Genomic DNA, 23,096 nt, shown 5'->3' on the forward strand with positions numbered 1-23,096 from the left:
AAAAACTTCTAAAATTAGAGTGAGGCAATCATCTCAAAGGAGGGAAAATTTTATAAGTTAAAAGAATTACTAGCCTTTATCAGATAAAAGAAATCAAGGTTTTTTTCCTTTCGTTTTTATTTTTTTAAGTCTATTTATTTTGAGAAACAAAGCACACGAGCAGGAGAGAACAGAGGGAGAGGGAGAGACTGAGAATCCCAAGCAGGCTCCGTGCTGTCAGCTCAGAGCCTGATGCAGGGCTCCAACTCATGAACCATGAGATCATGACCTGAGCTGAAGATGCGACGCTCAGCAGACTGAGCCCCCCAGGGACCCCCAAAGTTTTTTCCTTAACCTGAGAAAGCAAGGATACAGACTCAGTCTCTAGCTTCCAGCAAGCAGGCAACATCCCTTGGGAACCTGGGTGAGGCTCCAATGCCGTGCGTACTCTCGCCTTTTCTCCTTGTTCCTATCATACAAGGGGTGACCACGTAATGTACTGTACAAGCTGGAACTTTCTGAAATATCAGGTGAGAAACCCAATATACAAATGAACAATAGCCAGGCTACATATAAAAGCAAAACTCTGGGGGCGCTTGGGTGGCTCAGTCAGTTAAGCATCCACCTCTTGGTCATGATCTCACGGTTTGTGAGTTTGAGCCCCACATCAAGCTCTGTGCTGACAGCGTGGAGCCTTCTTGGGACTTTCTTTCTTCTTCTCTGTCTGCCCTTCTCTCACTTGCACTCTCTAAATAAATATAAATCAATCAATCAATGAATCAATCAAACAGAACTCTGCCTTACAACCTGCAGCATCCAACCCAGGAAGCCAGTAGTCTAGCTGATAGAACGCCAGACCATTAATCTAACAAATAATCCGGGAGGCCAAACAATAAATCCTATTAACAACTGGCCCCACATGGCCAGGACTCCATTAATAACTGACAGTTTCCCTGGTTTTCGTCCCCACTCCCAACTTTAGGACCAACCAGAAAAAGCCGAGTCCACGCCCCTAATCACATAGGATGCCCCGCTTCTATACACCCTCCTACAGCTGCCCCAGGCCAACAGCCTCCAACCAGGGCACCCCGGACGCCGTCCCTGTTTCAGCCACAAAGCTCCCCCACCCCTCCGCGTCCCTTTGAGTCTCTGCCAGAATGCAAGTGATGGTGGTGGCCTCCCCTGCTATTGCCGAGTTCTGAATAATCTGCCTGTTCTCATGTGGGAGATTTTCATGTATTTCCACCAATTGCTACACTATTAATAACCATTCTGGATCAAGAGGTAAAAATCGGGACTATCCTAAGTCAGGATATAGATCACCCAAATTATAAAGCACAATTAGGCTGCCAGTGAGATACAAAGTTTGGGAGGGCCAAGGCGTGAAGCACAGGTGAAATGTGCCAGTACCACTAGGTGGGGTTGGAGGACATTCCAATTACTGCAGGAAGTTCTTGAGATCGTATGCACTCAGGTTACTAGTCAGTCATCTTTTTGGTTTAGATGTATGATACTATTTAATCTGAACACCAGAATTGATGGAAGTTGTCTTCAGAGAAATAATTACTAGCAGGAAATCCACTGGAAAATGTTCAAGCGTACCATTATCAATACCTAGTATTAACTTATTTTCAATGACTGCCTGCTGCGCCTGATGTAGTAAAATGGTGAAAAACATAATGCTTGCCCTTAAGAAGTAGGCATTGTGGAAAAGTACTTCAGGTCTGTAGGGGTCACATAATTTGCAAATTTTCACAGTGCAATATATTTTTTTTTAATTTTTTAAATGTTTATTTGTATTTGAGAGAGACAGAGCATGAGTGGGGGAAGGGCACAGAGAAAGGGAGACACAGAATCCGAAGCAGGCCCCAGGCACTGAGCTGTCAGCACAGAGCCCGATGCGGGGCTCAAACTCACAGACTGTTAGATCATGACCTGAGCCGTCGGATTCTTAGCCGACTGAGCCACCCAGGTGCCCCTTTCCCAGTGCAATATTAAAATAACGGGCTACTTGTTCAAAAAGTTTTAAGAATTCCAAGGTGGAAACACTGTGTGTCAATTGTATTTCCAAGAAAAGAAGAAAGAAATCCTTTGATTAGGAACAATGAGAAATACTATATTGCTTAAAAGTAATACCTTCCTTTGACAGCCATACAAAAATTTTTAAAAAGCCTAAAATTCTAGTGTTTAGGGTATTAAATTTCTTAATTAAATTAGGGTTGACAAAAAGATGGTCAAAAAAATAATTATCAAAGATGGTGCATTTCATATCATATATTTTAAATGTTTAATGCTTTTAATGATGAAATACTGTGAATACTATTACATTAAGCAAAATACATTTTTTAAGTTTATTTATTTTTATTTTTTTTAACATGAACTTTATTGGCAAATTGGTTTCCACACAGTTTATTTTGAGAGAGAGAGAGAGAGAGAGAGAGAGAGCGCGAGCGGGGAAGGGGCAGAGAGAGGGGGAGAGAGAGAATCCCAAGCAGGCTCCACACTGTGAGCGTGCAGCCCAATACAGGGCTTGACCCACGAACCATGAGATCATGACATGAGCCAAAATGAAGAGTCAGACGCTTAACCGACAGAGCCACCCAGGTGCCCCAGCAAAATATTTAAGTTTATGTATTTGAGAGAGAGTGTGTGAGCACGAGAGAGTGAGGGAGGGCAGGGAGGGAAAGAGAATTCTAAGCAGGCTCCACACTGTCAACGCAGAGCCTAAACCGTGAGATCATGACCTAAACTGAAATCAAGAGTAGACACTTAACCAACAGAGCCACCCAGGCACCCCTAAGCAAAATATTTTTTTTTAATGTTTATTTATTTTTGAGAGAGAGAGAGAGAGCACGAGCAGGGAAGGGGCGGAGACAGAAGGAGACACAGACCCCGAAGCAGGCTCCAGGCTCTGACTTATCAGCACAGAGCCGGATGCAGGGCTCGAACCCATGAGCTGTGAGATCATAACCTGAGCCGAAGTCGGACACTTAACCGACTGGGCCACCCAGGCACCCCTAAGCAAAACATTTAAAAAAAAAAACCACACACACATATAGGGGCACCTGTGCATGCACAGGTCACGCACCCATGAAGCCAGCCCTAAACGTAGAATAGTATTCTATGACAAATTACAGACTACAAACCATGCTGCTTTGTATGCACTGTGATGCTGCTGGCCCCTTTAGCCTGCTTTTTTCTGTGTGATACATTTCACATGCACAGAATTAAATTACGTTTAAAAAGTTACTGGGCGTTGACTGTATTTGTGTTATTTACTGTATGAAATCTTCCCTAAAGCTTAATATAATCAAGTACATAAGTAACCTAATCATAAAAAAAGATACTGTAAAAAGGTATAATCGTAATTCTTTTGCTTTTCCCCACAAGACTCAAGGGCAGGGCAGGGACCGGAACTGGGAGGCACTCTAAATTTTTGTTCAGTGAGAGGAGGGTTCCCTGGGTGGAGATTGTAACGAAGGGAAGTATCTGGAAAGGCTGAAAGGGAGATGGTTAGTTAGGAATCTACAAGTCATAGACTGGCCAGGAAGGGCATGACAGACCAGCGGAGATGTCGGTGAGAGCAAAGAGCTGCGTGTGATCAACATGTCTATTAGCGTTACCTTCCAGGACAACCGGAAGCCTCGGAGCAGCAGGAATCCCTTCCTTCTTCATAGCTGAACCCAGTGCCTGGGACACAGCAGGTGCTCAGTACTGACGCGTAAACGTAGGCAATGCTGCTTAGCTGCAAGCAGGGTGCACACACAGTGAAGAAGTGAGGAATGAAGGCGGAGCCAAGTCAACCAAAGTTTTGAATACCAGCGTGAGCATCTATATGGATAAGGACCACTGAAAAGGGCAGCCACGTGATCTGCACTTCCGAGGGAAAAATTACCCCGCGGTACCTTGAGTAAGAAGAGTCATGTGTTCACGTCTCACAGCCTTCTGATTCCATCTCCACCCCCCCCCCGCCCCCAGCCTCAACACGCGATTAACCAAGCGAGCAAACGGAAACGAAAGCCGATAACTGCGAGCGCGTGTGTGTGAACGCTGTCCGTTTGTGTCTCTTTAACTGCATAAAACTTTACGGGCAAATACGGACGTTTACCAAAATTCTGGGCAGCTTCTAGGTCAAGCTGTAGTCCTGCACTGGACGTGCTGGACAAACCGGAAGCTTGACAGCCAGGTTTCCGAAGGCGGCGGCCGCCGCCGCGCACACCCGCCGGGCCAGCAGAGGGCCTCCCTGAGGGTTCATCCCGCCTTCACCGTCCCAGGCGCCCCAGGTTCGGGGTTTGCTAAGGTTGCAGCCAGGACCAAGGCGGCCTCGCGCAAGCTGCGGTCCGACCCCGACGCGCGAGCGGGAAGACGCAAGACGCTCGCCGGAAGCCCCAGCAGCCGCCACGCGTCCGTGTCCGCGCAGAGGGAACAATAAAGTTGAGCGTGTTCAAAAGGGGTCCTTGGCATCCAGGGCCCGCCGGACAAGCCTGCAGGATAGGCCGCCCGGAAAGTCCCGGGTGTGGGCAGGTCTCCTCGTCCTCGGTGGCGTTCTCCTCACTCGCGGTGGGACAGCGAAGGTACAGCGCCGGGGGCACGGCCCGGGCGGCGGGCGGGCGGGAGAAGACGGAGCGGCCTGCCCGGCGATCGCCGAGGGCAGCCCGGTGAGGATCCCGGTGCCCGTGGAGCCCAGCGTCCTGGCTGCGGCCTCCCGGACGCGCGATGAAGCCCCGGCCCGCGAGGTTCGTGGACAACAGGCTGAAGCAGCGAGTCGTGCAGGTGGGTATCGTGCGCGGCCCCTTCTCGGCGGTTCCCGGGCCAGCCTGGGCCAGCCGTCCGCCGCGGCCCGGGTTCTGGACGGGGTGCGGGCAGCCCTCCCTCCGCGGCGGGGCTGCCGGGGAACGGGGACGGGGCGGACCCTGAGGAGCCGGGGACCGGGCGGGTGTAGACCCCGAGGAGCCGGGGATCGGGCGGGTGTAGACCCTGAGGAGCCGGGGACCAGGCGGGTGCGGACCCTGAGGAGCCAGGACAGGGGCGGGTGTTTGGAGTGGGTTTGACGTTGTAATAGGTCCTTTGCATCTGGTTTTCTTGTTTTAAGTTTGAATTCACCTATTTTGAGAGAGAGGGAGAGAGAATCCCACCAGGCTCTGCACTGTCAGCGTAGAGCCTAATGCGAGGCTGGATCCCACGAACTGTGAGATCGTGACCCCAGCCAAAGTTAGTCGCTTAGCGGCCTGAGCCCCCCAGGTGCCCTGCCTAGGATTTGTCACTTTTGTAGCCCTGGGTAGACAGTCTGTGTGCTGAATGCCTTGCAGACGCACAGTCTGCAGACACTCGTAGGAGGAGAGGACCCGTTCCTTCACTTTGCACTTGGGGGCGGGGGGGATGTATACTTTGTTTTTCTTTAATTTGCCAGCGCTACCTCCTCCTTTGCGGATAAGTTTCTTCCACCAAATTCTAAATGTTGGAAGTGGCTTGAGTCCCTGTGCTGTGTTTCTGTCCTCTTACTTACTTCCTGGGGGATTTCATCCAATCTAAAACCCAAAAACACTACCTATTCACTAAAAATACTATAAACACGAAGTCCAATACAAACACAGTTATAAATTAAATGAAGACATATTCACTTTATTATTTTATTTATTATTGAGAGACAGAGAGCACGAGCATGGGAGGGGCAGAGAGGGAGACACAGAATCCGAAGCAGCTCCAGGTTCTGAGCTGTGAGCACAGAGCCCCACGCAGGGCTCGAACTCATGAACTGTGAGATCATGACCTGAGCTGAAGTCAAGGCTCAACCGACTGAGCCCCCCCAGGTGCCCCAAGACATTCACCTTGAATACTACCTATAGAGGTGCCTGGGGGGCTAAGTCGGTTGAGCCTCGACTTCAGCTCAGGTCATGATCTCACAGTTCCTAAGTTCGAGCCCTTCGTGGGGCTCTGTGCTGACAGCTCAGCTTGGGATCTGTGTCTCCCTCTCTTGCTCCCCTCCCGCGCATGTGCACTCTCTCGCTCTCTGTCAAAGATAAACATTAATTTTTTTTTTTTTTAGAAAATACTATCTATATATTCCTAGAGTTATGTCTCCAGTGTGGATTTTATCTTGAACACCCAGCTGCCCACTAAACATTTCCTCCTGAGTGTCTGACCAGTGCCTCCACCAACATATCCACACTGAATTTTTTTGTGTTCTCTCCAAACCTGTCCTTTCTTAATGTTCTCTGTATCAGTAAATGACACATTGTCAGGGCCAAAAATCTTAACAACCATTTTTACTCCTTTGTTTCACGTTCTTTTTTTTTTTTTTTTTTTTTTTAAATTTTAGAAGGAGAGAAAAGAGTGCGTGAGCAGGGGGCAGGATGCAAAGAAGGAGAGAGAGAGAATATTAAGCAGGCTCTGTGCTCAGCCCCAGCCTGACCTGGGACTCCATCCCATGACCCTGGGATCATGACCTGAGCCGAAATCAAGAGTTGGACAGTCAGCAGACTGAGCCACTCAGGTGTCCCTGTTGAGCTTCTATAACCAATTAATTAGCAATTTATTTGTATACTCCAAACCCAGCCACTCCTTTCCATCTCCACCTCTAACCATCTGTGCCCAAACCACCATCTCTCTTTCTGTCTCTCTTCTTTTTTTAGCGTTTATTTTATTTAGTCTGAGAGGGAGAGAGCAGAAGAGGGGCAGAGAGAGGGAGAGAGACAGAATCCCGTGCAGGTTCCACCCTCCACACAGAGCCTGACGTGGGGCTCGAGCTCACAGTTCCGTGAGATCACGACCTGAGCCGAGATCAGGAGTCAGAGGCTTGGCCAACTGAGCCACCCAGGTGCCCCAAAACTGCCATCTCTTCATTAGACTATGACAGTAGCCCCCTAGGTGAGCTCTGTGATTCTGGTTTTATATAAGGTCTGTCCTTCGTTAGGGCCGCCAGGGAGGTCCCTTTAAAGAGAGCTTGCAGGGCCGCACTCACAGAGCTCCGGTGGACTCCCAGCGTGGCTGAAGAAAACCCCTCCTACAGAGCCTGCCACGTTCTGGCCCCCGTCTCCTCCTTGCCCTTGTGTCCCTTGCTGTCCTGCCTGCTTCCACTGTCCTGACCACACTGACCTTCGCTCTGGGAGCTCTCAGCTGGCTTTGGATGTTCCACCACCTGCTGCATCACTTTATTCAGGAGGTGTCTCAGCAGTGACTCCTGATGGCTGGATGCAGTGGCCCTTCTCAGTCTTCACCACTTCACATTCTCAGTTTTCGCCTATTGTTATTACTTGGGTTCATTATAAAAACACTAGGTTCTTGCCGTTTAAAATAGAAGGGACAGAGGGTGTAAAAGAAAATGACTTGCTTTCATCTTCATGTCTGTAGAGGTCAGCATGGAGAGTTTATACATATGCCTAGATTTTATTCACACGGACGGGCTCATCCGCGTTGGTCCTGCTTGCTCTGTTCACTTAGCGGTAGACTGTAGTCCTCTCCCCACACGTAGTGCGTTTGTCTCCTATTAACAAGGGTGTTAGTTACATGTTGCTGCATAACCACCCCCAAATTTAGCTGTTATTTCTGTTGCCGTCAAGGAACTGTTTGCTTGTGGAGATGAGACGTACACAAATATGTGTAATCCAACATTAATTGTAGCAAGTGACTACACGCGATAGGAGTCCAGAGAAGGGGAAGGTTCGCGGGAACGGTCCTGCTTTGTGTGTCTAGCCTCTTGTCACTGGAGGCATTTGTGCCAAGACCATTAGGGGTTCTTGGGAAGAAGCTGCGGTATGAAGGCAGGCATCCCTTGACGGGATAACCAGCAAGCCTGGGCACGTGGAAGCTGACAGACATTCTGGTTTGAAATCTGGCCCTGTAATTTACGCGCTCCCAAGTAATTAGCCTTTTATTTTATTTATTTTTTTTTCAACGTTTTATTTATTTTTGGGACAGAGAGAGACAGAGCATGAACAGGGGAGGGGCAGAGAGAGGGGGAGACACAGAATCGGAAACAGGCTCCAGGCTCCGAGCCATCAGCCCAGAGCCCGACGCGGGGCTCGAACTCCCGGACCGCGAGATCGTGACCTGGCTGAAGTCGGACGCTTAACCGACTGCGCCACCCAGGCGCCCCAGTAATTAGCCTTTTAAAGGCTCTTAAACTTTCCCATCTATAAATTGGGAAGACTAACATCCACCTCATAGGATTGTGAGTGCTGCTGAAAGACTATGTGATGCAGCAGGTGCACGGCGCACCAAGTTTCTTGGGAGTTTTTCGTGGTGCCTCCAGGCCAAAAGTAATACCTGCTAGGTCTGTTTATTAGGTAGTTACATTCAAGCCACTTAGTGACTATATAGTCCAAATAACTTAGTAGCTTTTTGAAAAAATAACATGTAAAAATGGAAGGAAAATTAACATAGTTGTATTTCATTCTTAACTGATCACACGAATGGGATTTGTATGCCTATTGGATCAGATTGACCCTGCCGTTCTCATTTCCTGTTCCACATTCATTTTTGCATGGGATTTACTTACAGCAACGGCTAAAAACCCAGTTTTGTAAAAATATGACACCATCAAAAGGTGATTTAATATTGAAACCATGAATTTTCTCAGGCTGGAAGTCCCTGCAGTGTTGGACGGGTGGCAAATGTTATATGTTCCCTTAAATTCAAAATAGCCTTTGATGCCCTTGTGAGTTTGGTGCTTTGTTCTGGGGTATTTGGGAATTTAGGATACAGTAGGCACTCACTACCTTACAGCTATTCTGATTGTTGCTATTGTGTCATCATAGCGATTAATAATGTTAATTAAATTCTCTGGTTCCAGACTTGACAATTATTTAGTAACTTTTATTTATGTTTTTGATACGCTTAATAATGAATTTACATTATAGCATAACATGTTTGAGTAGCTCAATCTCTGATTAAAATCTGAGTTTGAAAGATTGAGTGTTGAATATTTGTTGTATTTTCTGTTTCAGTACCTCACCAGTAACAGATGTGGCAAATATGTGGACACTGGAGTTTTAGCATCTGATTTACAAAGAATGTACAGGTAAAGAGATGTAGTCTCCAGATTCTTGCCTTCCTTTCCTACCATTTTGAGTTTCCATCTCGCCCAAATTTTCAGTTGATATTATCGCTGCTGGCATTAGTTCACCAGTCCATAGGTTCAGAATTCAGTTATACAAAGATTTATCAGGTACCTGTTATGTGCAACGTGCTGTCCTTGTTACTAAGGGCAATGGCTGCTGCTTCTCTTTCAGTACCTTCCAGACTGGTCAGCAGTGTGGCCTCTTCTCGTATCTCATTAAAGGATTAAAACCAGTAGGCATGGTCTGCCTGAGCTTCCTGGCTACTTTGAAACATCTCTAGGCTTCCTACTAAAGATTCCGTTTTTCTCTTGTGTCTCTAATCCCACCCCTCCTGATAGGTCACTCTGTTAATTATTACCACTTTGTATATTTCAAAGTCTCCTGTTTTTTCTTCTCAGTATATTAGTTTGCTAGGATTGCCATAAAAAAGTATCAGAGTCTGGGGAGCTTAAACAACAGAAGTTTAAGTCCTCACAGTTGTGAATGCTAGAAGTTAATGGTCACTGTCTCTCCTTGCATTGCAGATGGCTATCTTCTCCCTGTGTCCTAACATGGTCTTTCCTTTGTGTGTCTGTCTGTATTCTAATCTCTTCTTGTGTTATTATTTTTTTAAGATTTTATTTTTAGGGGCGCCTGGGTGGCTCAGTCAGTTAAACGTCCGACTTCGGCCCAGGTCATGATCTCACACTTTGTGAGTTCGAGCCCCGCGTCGGGCTCTGCACTGCCAGCCGGAAGCCTGGAGCCTGCTTTGGATTCTGTGTCTCCCTCTCTCTCTGTCCCTCCCCAGCTCATGCTCACAGTTTGTCTCTGTCAAAAATAAATAAACTTAAAAAAATAAAAATTAAAAAAAAAAAAAAAGGAAAAAAAATATTTTATTTTTAAGTAATCTCCATACCCAAAGTGGGGCTCAGACTCACAACGCTGAGATCCAGAGTCAGGCGCCCCTCTTATTCTGGGGTGCCTGGGTGGCTCAGTCAGTTAAGTGTCCAACTCTTGATTTTGGCTCAGATCATGATCTCATGGTTCATGGGATTGAGCCCCGTGTCAGTCTCTGTGCTGGTACTTTGGGGCCTGCTCGGGATTCTTTCTCCTCTTCTCTCTCTTCCCCTCTCCAGCTTGCACTTACTCTCTCAAAATAGAACAGAATAGGATAGAATAAGATAAAAGTCATGTAACCCCTCTTATCCTGATTACAATACCAGTCGTATTGGATTAATTTGCTTCAGTGCTCTGTCCTGTGGGCCCACTAGGATGGCTGCCCTGCCCTGCCCTTTGGAACCGAGGAGACCGTGCCATTCCCCGGGCCCATGCCGCTCCCCGGGCCCGTGCCCCCTGGGCCGATGGTGGTGGTGGAAACCCTGCCAACCTCTGAGCTTCCTTCTGAGGCGTTCATCCCTTTTCTTGAAGGATAACACGTGTCTACAGCTGGATGGCCCCTCTCCTGTAGAATCCCAGAAGTCCAGCCACCTTCCTTCATTTCATCCTCCCTGTCTCCTCCAGTACAAGCTCCCGGGGTTTCTGATGCTGTAACCCCGTCTCTAACCAAAAAAAATTACAGTAGTGAAAATGTAAACTCAGAAGTTACTCAAAAATAAGCTTATGGTCGGTGTGAATTCAGCAACAGTTATATATTCATGCAAATTAATGGGATCAATTTAGATTGGTTTTAACGGGAAAATGTTGGCGGAGACCATTGTACTAAGCTTCTTGTTCTGTTTTTCAGTATAGACTATGGTCGAAGAAAAAGAAATGCTTTTAGGATTCAGGTAGAAAAAGGTGAGTCTTTTAGTGTTAGAGCTGAATTATTAATGAAGTTAAAGAATTGTTTTAGCTCACGACTATTTCTTTTTGTTTCAGTATTTAGCGTAATTACCAGTGAGAAAGAGCCTAAGGATCTAACAGAATTAGAAGATGAGCATCTGGCCAAAAGAGCAAGACAAGGTGAAGAGGAAAACGAGTAAGGATTACAGAAAAGGGGGTGACTTGAAAACCATGAACCTGATCACATACATTGCCAGTTGTGAAATTTTCCGTGGCTTTTCCTTGCCAGCGAGGCTGTGCAGAATACCTAACCTCTCCAGACCTTTGCTTTGGGCACACTGAATGCTCACTATTGCCCAGAGAGGTTGGATTCTTTCTTTGTGCCTTTGTATGAGTGGTTTTCTGTAGCTGGAGGGTTCATTCCCATTAGGAACTCCCACTCAGCTTTCAAGAGGCCACATTAGTGCCTTTGTGGGGCCTTGGCTTCCTGAGTATTTCCTTAGCTCCTGGTTACAGATGTTTGTTATGATGCTTATCATACGGCTTGAGGTTGTTTGTATTGAGAGTTTTTATCATGAATCGATTTTACATTTGTTAAATACTTTTTTTTTTATTTTTTTTTACATTTTATTTATTTTTGAGAGAGACAGAGCACAAGTCGGGGAGGGGCCGAGAGACAGGGAGATACAGAATCTGAAGCAGGCTCCAGGCTCTGAGCTGTCAGCACAGAGCCCGATGTGGGGCTCGAACCCACGAACTGTGAGATCATGACCTGAGCCGAAGTCAGTTGCTTAACTGACTGAGCCACCCAGGCGTCCTGTTAAATACGTTTTATGCACTTAATGAAAGATTCTGTTATGGTTGTCTCCCTTTGTTCTGTTGGTGAATTACATTAATTTTTGAGTGCTAAGCCAGTCTTGTATCCTGGGATACACCCAACTTGGTCCAGATATATTATCCTTTTTTGTATATTATTAAATCATTTTGCTAATCATTTTTGGAGATGGTTATGTTTGTATTCATAATGGTCTGAATTATTTTCTTTTTTGCAGTGTCTTTGTCAGGTTTTGGTGTTAGGGTTATGCTGGCTTCATATTGTTTGGAAAATGTTTTTTGTCTCTATTTGACAAAAAAATTAGTATAATGTTACTGTTACTGCTTTCTTAAATAGTTTGTTAGAATTCATCTCAGCCTGGAGGCTTCTTTTTGGAAAGGATTTAGATAACAGTTTGTTAGACAAAGAACTCTTCCTATTTTTCTGCTTCTATCAGCTTTGGTAAGTTGTACTTTTAAAGAAAGTTGCCCATTTCATCTGAAGTGTGGAATTTGTTGGCTTAAAGTTTTCAAGATATCCTCTCGTTTTTCCTTTTTTTTTTTTAAATTTTTTTTTCAATGTTTATTTATTTTTGAGAGACAGAGCGTGAGTATGGAAGGGACAGAGAGAGGGAGACACAGAATCTGAAGCAGACTCCAGGCTCTGAGCCGTCAGCACAGAGCCCGACGCAGGGCTCAAACCCACGAACCATGAGATCATGACCTGAGCCGAAGTCGGACTCTTAACCGACTGAGCCACCCAGGCACCCCTCGTTTTTCTTTTAATGTTTATAGGATCTGTGGTGATAGCTCCTTTTCACCTTATAGCCGCATTGCTGCCTTTTCGTTTGGATTTACCATTATTTTCTTAACTAGTTCCACACTCGTGGACAGTTGGTTGTTTCCAGTATTGCACTATCGTACACACAGTAAATAATCCTGCAGCACATATATCTTTGTATATATATATTTTTTTTAATGTTAAATTCTTGAAGTGGTATTGCTGGGGTCAAAGATGTCTTTTTCAGAATCCTGTTACATTTGGAGTTCTTTTCCCAAAAAAGTTGCCTCAGTTTATATTCCCAGCAACTTTGTATAAAGACTTCAGGGTGCCTGGGTGACTCTGTTGGTTGAGCGTCTGACTCTTGATTTAGGCTCAGGTCACGGTCTCACGGTTTGTGCGTTCAAGTCCTGCTGACAGTGTGGAGCCTGCTTGGGATTTTCTCTTCCTCCCTGTCTGCACCTCCCTTTGCTGTCTTTCTCTCTAAATAAATAAGTAAATAAACTTAAAAAAAAAAATGGAGTGCGTTTCTCTGTACCTTTGCAATCCTAGTTACACTGTTATGTAATCTTTGCCAGCTTCCTAGGCAAAAATTGATGTTTTTATTTGTAGTTTTTTGATAACTAGTGAGATTAAAACTATTTGTTTCATGTTTTCTTTGTTAGTTGCTTGCTTATGGGTTTTGTCTGTCATATGAGAGCCGACTCTTGGTTTGGGCTCAGGTCATGATCTTGCGGTTCTGTGAGTTCGAGTCCCACTTTGGGCTCTGCTCTGACACTTGGGATTCTGTGTGTGTGTGTGTGTGTGTGTGTGTGTGTATGTCTCAAAAATAGATAAACAAACTAAAAAATAAAAAAGTGTCTTTTGATTAGAGAAGTTCTGCATCTTTACCTAGTCAGATATGTCAGTCTTTTCCTGTATGGTTTGTGCTGAAATACTCAGAAAGACGTCTCACAACAATATGTGGAATCCTTGTTTCTTTATAGCATTCCATTTAACTCTTTAATCCACTTTGTAGGGTATAAATTGTAAGGCAAAATTATTTCTTTTCCAAATAGTTGAATAATCCACCTTCTTTACATTGATTAGAAACGCCGAGAAGTATATTAATAGAATTTAATGAATAGCAAAAGAATTCATGTCTTAATTATAAAGATGGGTCATGTCATGCATGTAAACCTTTTTACTTAGGAAGAGTCCTTTTTTTATTAATTATTTTCTAAAGAGACACCATTGAACAGTAGCAGGGTCCATCACCTCTGGGTTATAATGAGCTGAGCCTGCACTACAGTTTGTAGTTAATAGGATTTATCCCTGTTTCTCATGCATCATATGAAAATCTCTCCTACCTCCATTTCTCATGGGCAGACTTGGGAAAGCTACCCTGGTCACACAGATGGGTCATGTTGAATTTGTGAATTTGTTACTCAGTTACTTACTGATGGCTTGCTGGAATATTTCCTTTTGTTGGCATCTGATGTTCCTAATGAGACCTTTGGGTCTGATAGGACTCTGCACTTCACTTTTATTTATTGCGTGCATTAAAATAACCACAGTTTTTAAGCATTTACGTGTATTCTAAGGACTTTGTCAGCTTGTTTAATCCTCTAATAACTCAGAGACGTGAACGTTACATGTTATCTTCTCTTTATAGATAAGGAAGCTGATGCTCAGAGAGGTTAAGTAGAAGCTAGTAACCAGTAACCAGAATTCTCAGATTGCAAAGCCTGGGCTCTTAAGCACCATAATACTTTGCCTTAGTAAATTTTTTGTTTGGGGTAGTAATTTTTTTTAGGATGTGGGAGCAAAGCCTTTAAGATGTTTCTTTTCCTCTTCTTACTGAGGTATACTGAAAGCTCTTCAGATCATGATTCAAATATGGAAGATTACCCAGATCCACAGGTAAGCCAAACATTTAAAGGACCCACTTTTATTTTTTTTTAGTCATTATGAACCCTCCTTAAAAAAAAAAGTGTGGAATAGAATAAGAGATTTAAACATCATCATCAAGGGGCGCCTGGGTGATCAGTCAGTTAAGCGTCCCGAATTCGGCTCAGGTCATGATCTCGCGGTTTGTGAGTTTGAGCCCCGCATTGGGCTCTGTGCTGACAGCTCGGAGCCTGGAGCCCGCTTCGGATTCTGTGTCTCCCTCTCTCTCTGCCCCTCCCCTGCTCACCCTCTGTCTCTCTCTGTCTCAAAAGTAAATAAAACATTTAAAAAAAATTTTTAAACATCTTCATCAATACTTCTGTGGACAGTGTTGAGGAATCCTTGGGAAGGCCATCCTTTCAGTATTTGTGTTTATGGCCTGTTTTATAGGAAGAAGAAGGGAAGAGAATGGCCTGAAATAAGGGTACACAGGAATAGAAAGGGGAATTAATAGTAAAAATTGAGAAAAGGATACATTTTCTGCTAAAGGGCTGCAGTTGCCAATAAGTAAGGTTGCATTTAAGAGACACATTTAAGTGATTCCAGATGATTTATAACTTACTCTCTTTTGTTCCCATTGGTAATTCCATTTTTTTGATTTATTGACAAAATCAGGATGATAATGACATGTGATCTGGTTTTGAGTTGATGAGATAATAGTGGCTCTTCTTGGCCAGCTCATTGTCAAGCCCAGTTCTGTTGTATATTTTAATAGTTCATTATTTATTTTGAGAGAGAGAGAGAGTGAGCAGGGCAGGGGTGGAGAGAGAGAATCCCAAGCAGGTTCCACGCTCAGCGAGGAGCCGGATGCAGGGCACAAGCTCACAACCGCGAGATCATGACTTCAGCCAATACCATGTGTCAGAGGCTGAATCGACTGAACCGCCCAGGGGCCCCCAATTCTGTTACATTTTTAATTTTTTTTTTTAACGTTTATTTATTTTTGAGACAGAGAGAGACAGAGCATGAGCAGGGGAGGGGCAGAGAGAGAGGGAGACACAGAATCTGAAACAGGCTCCAGGCTCCGAGCTGTCAGCCCAGAGCCCGATGCGGGGCCTGAACTCACGGACCGTGAGATCATGACCTGAGCCGAAGTCGGACGCTCAACCGACCAAGCCACCCAGGCGCCCCCTATGTTATATTTTTAAAAAGCGAGCACGCTTCCTCGGTTTTCTTTAACTTTCATTTATTAAGTGGTGGTGAAGCAGGGGCACGTCTGTTTGAACAGGAAATGTTGGTGAAGCATCTGTCAGCACCCGTGTTTTCTGACTGGAAGTGCTGTGAGGGAAGCTGCTGGTGGCTGCTCGTGCGGGTAGCCCGTGTCCGTGAGCGCCAGCGCGGTGACGTAGGCGATGTCGTGTTTCTGCCAGGCGGCAAATCACATGAACAGCTCCCTGCTCTCCTTATATCGGAAAGGACATCCCGACTCTGCTTCCCGGACTCCCGAGATGGATCACAGAGAAGCCACCGTCTCGGCCCCACGGACACCTTCCGGAACAGACTCCGTTCCTTCGAAGACCCCTGCCAGGGGTTCAGAGGGAGGGTGGTTTATTGATAGAACTCCCGGTGGAAAGATGGACCTGGCAGGCGAGAAGGGCAAGCACAAGAAGCCAGGATCGGAGAGAGAGGTACTTTTGCAGTGATGTGTTCAGGCCCCGTTACCGCCACCGCTCTTTCCAAGTGCAGGCCTTCTGACGGGGATGACCTTCCTCCAGATTAGTCTCCACACGCAGATGTCTTTTTACGAGTTAAGTCGGGTGGTTCTTTCGCGTATTAAGAATGACTGCATTCAGTCTAGAATCAGAGTCCTCACAAGTAATGGCCGGGAAAGCCCTGTGTGCGTGGCTGTCCTGCTGGCACTTCCGTCATCTGCTGCCCGCCTCCCCGCTTCGCCTCAGCCACCGTGGCCTGGCGCTGTTTCCAGAGCACCCACTCACTCTCACCTGGGGCGTTTGCACTCATGCTTCTGTCTGAAACTCCCCCAGATTCCTGTGACTCACACCATCTTGTTTCCCTGTAATCTTCGCAGAGTCACATACTGACGTGTCAAATAGCACGTCGTGGGATGCTCTTTCCTGCCTCCTCTCCTTTTGGTCAAGCCCTTGTGACCACTTAGAACTTACTGTAGAATTGTTTAGTTGGGTTTCTTCCTTGTCTTCTGTCTTCGGCTTCGGAGATCAGGACCTTTGTTTTGCTTCATAGTGTCTCCCTGGCTAAAATGCACCCAGCACGTCGTTGTCAGGCACTTGGTCGAATTCGTGCCTGATGAACTTTCCGAGGTGCATTTACCAGCGGAGTTAAAGAATAGGTACCTCGTGTGCGTGTTATGTTTGGAAGGCTGGTTGTTGTCAGAGGAAGGGAAGTCAGCTCGTGAAACAGCTGTGTGGTTCGTGTTGAGCCTCAGGTAATGCCTTCAGGGAGCCCGTACAAACGGGCACACCGTGAAAATGTACTGAATAAGGGACACCCTTTTTTTTTAACCTTTGTAAGTTGCAGTATACTGTACATAAAAGTGAAGCTGGATGAATTATCACAAAGTGAACACACTGGGCACCATCCTTAACTGATTTTTTTTTTTTTTTTTTTTTTGAGAGAGAGAGCGAGAGAGGCACGCGAACGAGTGCAAGAGGGGCAGAGAGAGACAGAGAGACAGAATCCCACGCAGGTTTCCATTGTCAGCACGGAGCCCAACGTGGGGCTCCCATCTCACCAACTGTGAGATCATGTCCTGAACCAAGATCAGGGGTGGGACATTTAACCCACTGAGCCATCCAGGTGCCCCCTTAACTGATTCTAATGCCTGGCATTAGATCCCCTAGGAGATCCCCTAGGAGAGGGGATTTACAGTGATCTGTCCCACGGTAGGCCCTGAGTATGCCCCTGGGGCTCACTGTCCAGTGTGGTAAGTGCTAGCCACCCGTGGCTCTTGAGCACTTGAAATGTGGCTAGTGCAAATGAGGAACTGAATTGTTCATTTAAATTTGTAAAATAATACTTCAGTTATTAGAAAACTTCTAATATGGGGCGCCTAGGTGGCTCAGTCAGTTAAGCGTCCGACTTCAGCTCAGGTCATGATCTCACAGTTCGTGAGTTCGAGCCCCACATCGGGCTCTGTGCTGACAGCTCGGAGCCTGGAGCCTGCTTCGGATTCTTGTCTCCCTGTCTCTCTCTGCCCCTCCCCCCCTCATGCTCTATCTCTGTCTCTCACAGGTAAATAAACATTTTTAAAAAATTAAAAAACAAAAAAACTTCTAAGTATGTTTGGAACAACTTGGGCATGTGGATGTACTCTTTCAGCTGTAAGTTTTATGAAGTCTAAATGCAAATTAAATATTTCCCACTGGGGCGCCTGGGTGGCGCAGTCGGTTAAGCGTCTGACTTCAGCCAGGTCACGATCTCGCGGTCCGGGAGTTCGAGCCCCGCGTCGGGCTCTGGGCTGATGGCTCAGAGCCTGGAGCCTGTTTCCGGTTCTGTGTCTCCCTCTCTCTCTGCCCCTCCCCCGTTCATGCTCTGTCTCTCTCTGTCCCAAAAATAAATAAACGTTGAAAAAAAAAAATTAAAATAAAAAATAAATAAATAAATAAATAAATATTTCCCACTAAAATTTAGTGTACGAGTTGAGATGTGCTATTAGCATAAAATACATGTTAGACTTTGGAGACTTACTATAAAAGATAATGTAAGACCTCTCAATTTTTTATACTGACTGTATGTTGAAACGATAATATTTTGAGTATATTTTGTTAAGTAAGGTACTAAATTTCACTTGTTGATTTCCCCCTTTTTTAAATGTGGCTACTAGAACATATTTAAAATTTTGTATGTGACATTGTGTTTCTCTTGGACAACACCACTGTAAGTGGTTTTCGAGAACCACTTACTTGATGTGGCAAAACCGTTCACCTTTTGAATTTTCACTAGACCTTTTTCAAACCTCTTTGTGTTAATCACATTTCTAGAGGACATTATTGCAAGGTGAAGGGAATAGCTTGAGTCTTAAGTTGAATTATACTTTTTTATGGCTTTCAAAGCAGCTCCGTAGTCATATTTAATTTAGCGGTTCATCAGGCATCACATGAAGACCAACTGGTGAAAAGCTCAGTGAGAAATCAAAGGTGAACATGAGCATCTCACCTCCCGTGAAAGAAACAAGGAGAGTTGCTCAAACACAGGGCAGATTATGGCAAGCTATAATACAGTTGCAGATTCAGCGTTCTGGGAATATGGGCATGAGATTAACTCTAGCGAGAAGAATCGTGTGTCAGGGCATAAACTGATCTTTACAGCTGTGGAAAAGAAGGATGCTCTCCAGCAGCTACCATCCTGGAGCAGAGAGGTTGGGAATAGCCAAGGTAGGTGCAAGTGCCAGGGCAGAAATGGGGTATTTTAGGGCCACCTGGGTGGCTCAGTCGGTTAAGCATCCAACCGTTGATTTCAGCTCACATCATGATCTCTCTGTTCATGAGTTCGAGCCCTGCGTCAAGCTCTGTGCTGACATCGTGGAGCCTGCTTGGGATTCTCTGTCTCCCTTTCCCTCTGCCCCTCCCTTACTTATACACACATTCTCTCTCTCTCTCTCAAAATAAGTAAGAATACACTTAAAAGAAATGGGGTATTTTAAATAATGACCATCTTTTTGTTTTTGTTTAAAAAAAAAAAAAACCCAGGCGTCCCTGGTTTTTGTTTTTTATTTACTTACGTAATTTCTCCACCCAAACTCGTGACCCCTAGATCAAGCGTTGAATGTTCTTCCGAATGAGCCAGCCAGGTGCGCCTAAATAACAGTCCTCTTTAAGAAAACATTGCCATTGTAATTTCAAGCATGGCATATTTAAATTTGTTTTCTTTCCAGGATTCCAAAGACGCTTCTCTGCTGGAGAGTAATGAAAAAGGGAAAGGCAGGCTGAAGCGCAAGGGAAACAAAAGGAAGAAAGACCTTCAGGAAGTAGACGGAGAAATACAAGCTGTCCTGCAGAGGAAAGGTGAGCCACGGGTCTGGGGGGCTGAGCATGCTGTGAAAGAGGCTTCGCTAGTCCCAGCTGTCGTTCTGGGGGTCCTGCTGTGTGCGGTTCATGAGAAAACACTGCAGTGTCTCATGGTCTCAGTTTATTTAAACATTGTTAAATGCAGCTCTGAGTTACTACTGAATCACTAATCTTTTCGTCTCCTCGTTTGATTGCCAGCTAAAGCCAAGGGGCTGGAATTACAGATCTCCAAGGTGAAATTTGAAGATGTTGGAGGCAGCGATACGACATTAAAAGTTAGTTCACATTCAGAATTTTACTCAGATGGTATATTGCCAATCAGTTATTCACGGGAAGCAGCCTGGAAGTGGGGGGGGTGGTGAAACTTGGCCTGTACCCCGAAGGGTGCTGAGGGATAAAAGAAACAGTACCTTCCGCTTTTCCACCACTAATTATGGTATACGTAAGGTTCGTGCTTTGTAAGTAATACTGTTGTACGCAAAAAATTCTAAGAATACTGTGCAGAATTATATGCCAACAAACTGGGCAGTCTGGAAGAAATGGAGATTCCTAGAAACTCAAGCGCATACCCAAACTGCAAGTAACCCTGTTAGTTACTGTCCAGTGTCTACTCTGCCAGTTACCGTGGCGGTTACTTTCCATCATCAGTGCCAGGTAGCTGTTACCACAGCTGAGGACTCGGAGGCTTAGGCAGGTTCCTGTGGAGTCCCGCCGTAGGCCCCAGAGCCGGGGCTCAAGCTCATGAGTCTGCTACTTTGCAGAACAGGTTTCCTTCCACTTGGATTCCTTCTCTCTCGGGCCGTGAAAGACCTCTTTCCTGTTTGTTCCCCGCTAGGAAGTCTGCAAGATGCTCATCCACATGCGTCACCCGGAGGTGTACCGCCACCTGGGCGCCACCCCGCCGCGTGGGGTTCTCCTTCACGGGCCGCCGGGCTGCGGGAAGACCTTGCTCGCGCACGCCATTGCAGGGGTGAGCTTTGCTGACACGCCTTTGCTTCTGTTGCTTTTGTTCTGTTTGCCTTTATTTTCCTCTTTGGTCAACTTGAACCGGACTTGACGTATTCCCAGGGGGACTGATCCTCTCTTCATTTTTCACCTCTTTCATGCAGCTCTTTGTGAGATGCTATTTTTTTAATGCATCCGATTATTTATGTGGCAAAGGTTGGGTGGGAAGCAAACTAATATGGTTGTAAATACCCTTTTTTTAACACACAGTGTATATTTTAGTTCCCTTTTTCCCTTTAAGCCAGTGATCCTCAAAAGCAGTAAATAAGGAAACCAAGGACTATATTGGTTTTCACAGCTAAATATACTGAAAATCTCCAGAGTCACGTTCTTATAATTTTTAGTGTTAAAATAACATTTCTGAAATGGTAATAATACTTAGTTGGCAAAATGAAGTTAGCAATCTTATTTTCATCCCATGAGTTGTTTTTGGAAACTGTTGGGTGGTAAATGCAAAATGTCCCAGTGACTTCAGTTTGAAGAATAGCGTGTCATAATAGCTACTAATAGGTTAGGATCTGCGGGATCAGCGCTCTTACGGGACAACAGGTTTGCCTCACTTGTTCCTCTGTTGAACAGAGTGTCCTGTGACAGGTGCATGCCAGACGCTGGAAAACAGCGATAAGTACACAAAACCCAGGTTTACGTTCAAGGAGCTTTTCAGTCTAATAGGAGAGGCCGACATTAAGCAGCTATCATACAAGTAAACGCTGTGCACGGTCACAGCGGAAATGAGTGGGAGACAGGAAGTGTGGGATGCTAGCTGGTCCCAGGTTGCCCGTGGTTGAGGAAGTGATTTTCAGAATAGCCTGAGGATGAGCAGGGCTCAGGCAGGCTTGTTGCCCTCCGTGCTGGTGGGGCCACAGTGGCTGCTCCTCCTTTATGACAGGAACCTGTCCTCTGCCGACTAACTGGCTCCTCCACTGGATGCAGGGGTGAGAAATGCCCGTAGCGTGAGCAGGAAGGACTGTCACAACCCCTGCCCTTTCCTATTAAATTGTTCTGGCTCGGGGTGTCTGGGTGACTCGGTCAGTTGAGCGTCCAACTTCAGCTCAGGTCGTGCATCGGGCTCTGTGCTGACAGCTCAGAGCCCGGAGCCTGCTTCGGATTCTGTGTGTCCTTCTCTCTCTGCACCTCCCCTGCTCACACTCTGTCTCTCTCTCAAAAATAGATAAACATTAAAAAAAAGTGTTTTTAGGAAAAAAAATTGTTCTGGCTCAGCTATAAGTCGGGGGTAAACATGTCTCTGCAGATTCAAGACCCTGTATTCAGAAGACGTAACAACAATTTCATGGTGACTCCTATGAAGTAAAAACAGGTGGAAGTATGTAGTCACTGTGTTTAAATTAAACTGTAGATTTTTAAATAATGGTTTTCATCGGACCAACACAAAAGATGAAATTCCTCAGAAAAGAGGTCATTTTAAAAATTAAATTTTGAGGGGCGCCTGGGTAGGGCTCCGTCAGTTGAGCATCTGACTTCAGCTCAGGTCATGATCTCACAGTTCGAGTTCGAACCCCGCGTCGGGCTCTGTGCTGATGGTGCAGAGACTGTTTGGGATTCTGTCTCTTTCTCCTTTTCTCTCTCCACCCCCTCCCCCATGCTCTTTCTCTCTCTCTCAAAAATAAATAAACTTTAAAAAAAAATTCACTTTTGAGAGAGGGACTGAATAAGGAAAAGGGAGGGGGAAGATAAATTTTCAAAATGTGGTCATTCTTTCCTGTGTTTGTCCCCAGGAACTGGACCTCCCAATTCTGAAAGTAGCTGCCACGGAGATTGTATCCGGAGTGTCTGGGGAGTCTGAGCAGAAGCTGAGAGAATTGTTTGAGCAGGCAGTGGTGAGTCAGCTAGTGACCCACGTCGGGCTGTCTGCTCGTGCGGCGTTACGGCGGAGAGCCTGTCCATCCAGGGCCAGTGTCTGTTAGCCTGGTCGCCTGCCATCCTCTTGTAAACTTGGTGATTTGTTATCCGTGATGACTAAATATTTAAAGTAGATCCGCTGATACAGACTGTTGGATAACATCGTCTGTTCAGTCTGAAATCAAGTGCAACTGTAACTGGTGAGAAGTTCTGGGCTGTCACACCCAGTGGGTGTTTGCTGAAAATAGATACCCTGGGGCACCTGGGTGGCTCACTAGGTTAAGCTTCAGTCGGTTAAGCTTCTGACTTCGGCTCAGGTCATGATCTCCCAGTTCATGGGTTCCAGCCCTACGTCAGGATCTCTGCTATCAGCTCAGAGCCTGCTTGGATCCTCTGCCCCTCCCCCACTAGCGTGTGTGCATGCGATCTCTCTCTCTCTCTCAAAAAAAAATATTTTTTAAAAATTTCTTTTATGTTATTTACTTTTGAGAGAAACAGAGAATGTGAGCGGAGAATGGGCAGAGAGAGATAGAAAGAGAATCCCAAGCAGGCTCTGCACTGTCAGCACAGAACCTGATGTGGGGCTCAGACTCATGAATCTTGAGTTCAAGACCTGAGCTGAAATCCAGAGTCAGACACTTAACCAACTGAGCCACCCAGACACCCCACAAAAATAAACAAACATTAAAAAAAAAAAGAAAATACATTATCCTTGTGAGATTTTCTGTCACTTTCACTTTGCACAAATTAAGTTACCAAACAACTTGTAAGTAGTATGAAAATTTTTAACATTTAGGATTATCACATTCTAAAAACAACCATAGAAATGCCAGGATAAACTCTTCTCCTTTTGTCTAATTGAACTTGTACAAAGAAAATCTTGTTAACCAGAGAAATTACGAGACTGGATTTTATCCTGATTGT

The 23,096-nt window shown here is 45.5% G+C and overlaps 1 protein-coding gene across 7 annotated transcripts in view; it reads left to right on the plus strand.

The window, feature by feature from the left end:
• The first annotated feature begins 4,300 nt into the window (after positions 1–4,300).
• The window catches only part of NVL (nuclear VCP like), a 91,346-nt gene continuing 72,550 nt past the window's right edge, over positions 4,301–23,096 (plus strand). For 4 of the 7 annotated variants that reach the window (XR_006961672.1, XM_047077171.1, XM_047077172.1 and 1 more), the window contains exons 1-10: positions 4,301–4,752; positions 8,925–8,998; positions 10,762–10,814; positions 10,896–10,995; positions 14,238–14,295; positions 15,693–15,950; positions 19,175–19,304; positions 19,506–19,582; positions 20,143–20,277; positions 22,049–22,150. Coding sequence is in view for 6 of the 7 variants with exons in the window: in XM_047077171.1 (XP_046933127.1) it covers positions 4,696–4,752; positions 8,925–8,998; positions 10,762–10,814; positions 10,896–10,995; positions 14,238–14,295; positions 15,693–15,950; positions 19,175–19,304; positions 19,506–19,582; positions 20,143–20,277; positions 22,049–22,150 (1,044 nt within the window). In the remaining variant the exon portion in view is untranslated. The remainder of the gene's footprint in view (positions 4,753–8,924; positions 8,999–10,761; positions 10,815–10,895; positions 10,996–14,237; positions 14,296–15,692; positions 15,951–19,174; positions 19,305–19,505; positions 19,583–20,142; positions 20,278–22,048; positions 22,151–23,096) is intronic. The other 3 variants (XM_047077173.1, XM_047077174.1, XM_047077176.1) reach the window with 3 other exon arrangements.

This window comes from Lynx rufus, unplaced genomic scaffold, assembly GCF_022079265.1.
Source record: "Lynx rufus isolate CCGP_SWC_20201006 ecotype Redwood Valley unplaced genomic scaffold, mLynRuf1.p SCAF_15, whole genome shotgun sequence".
Lineage (NCBI taxonomy): Eukaryota > Metazoa > Chordata > Mammalia > Carnivora > Felidae > Lynx > Lynx rufus.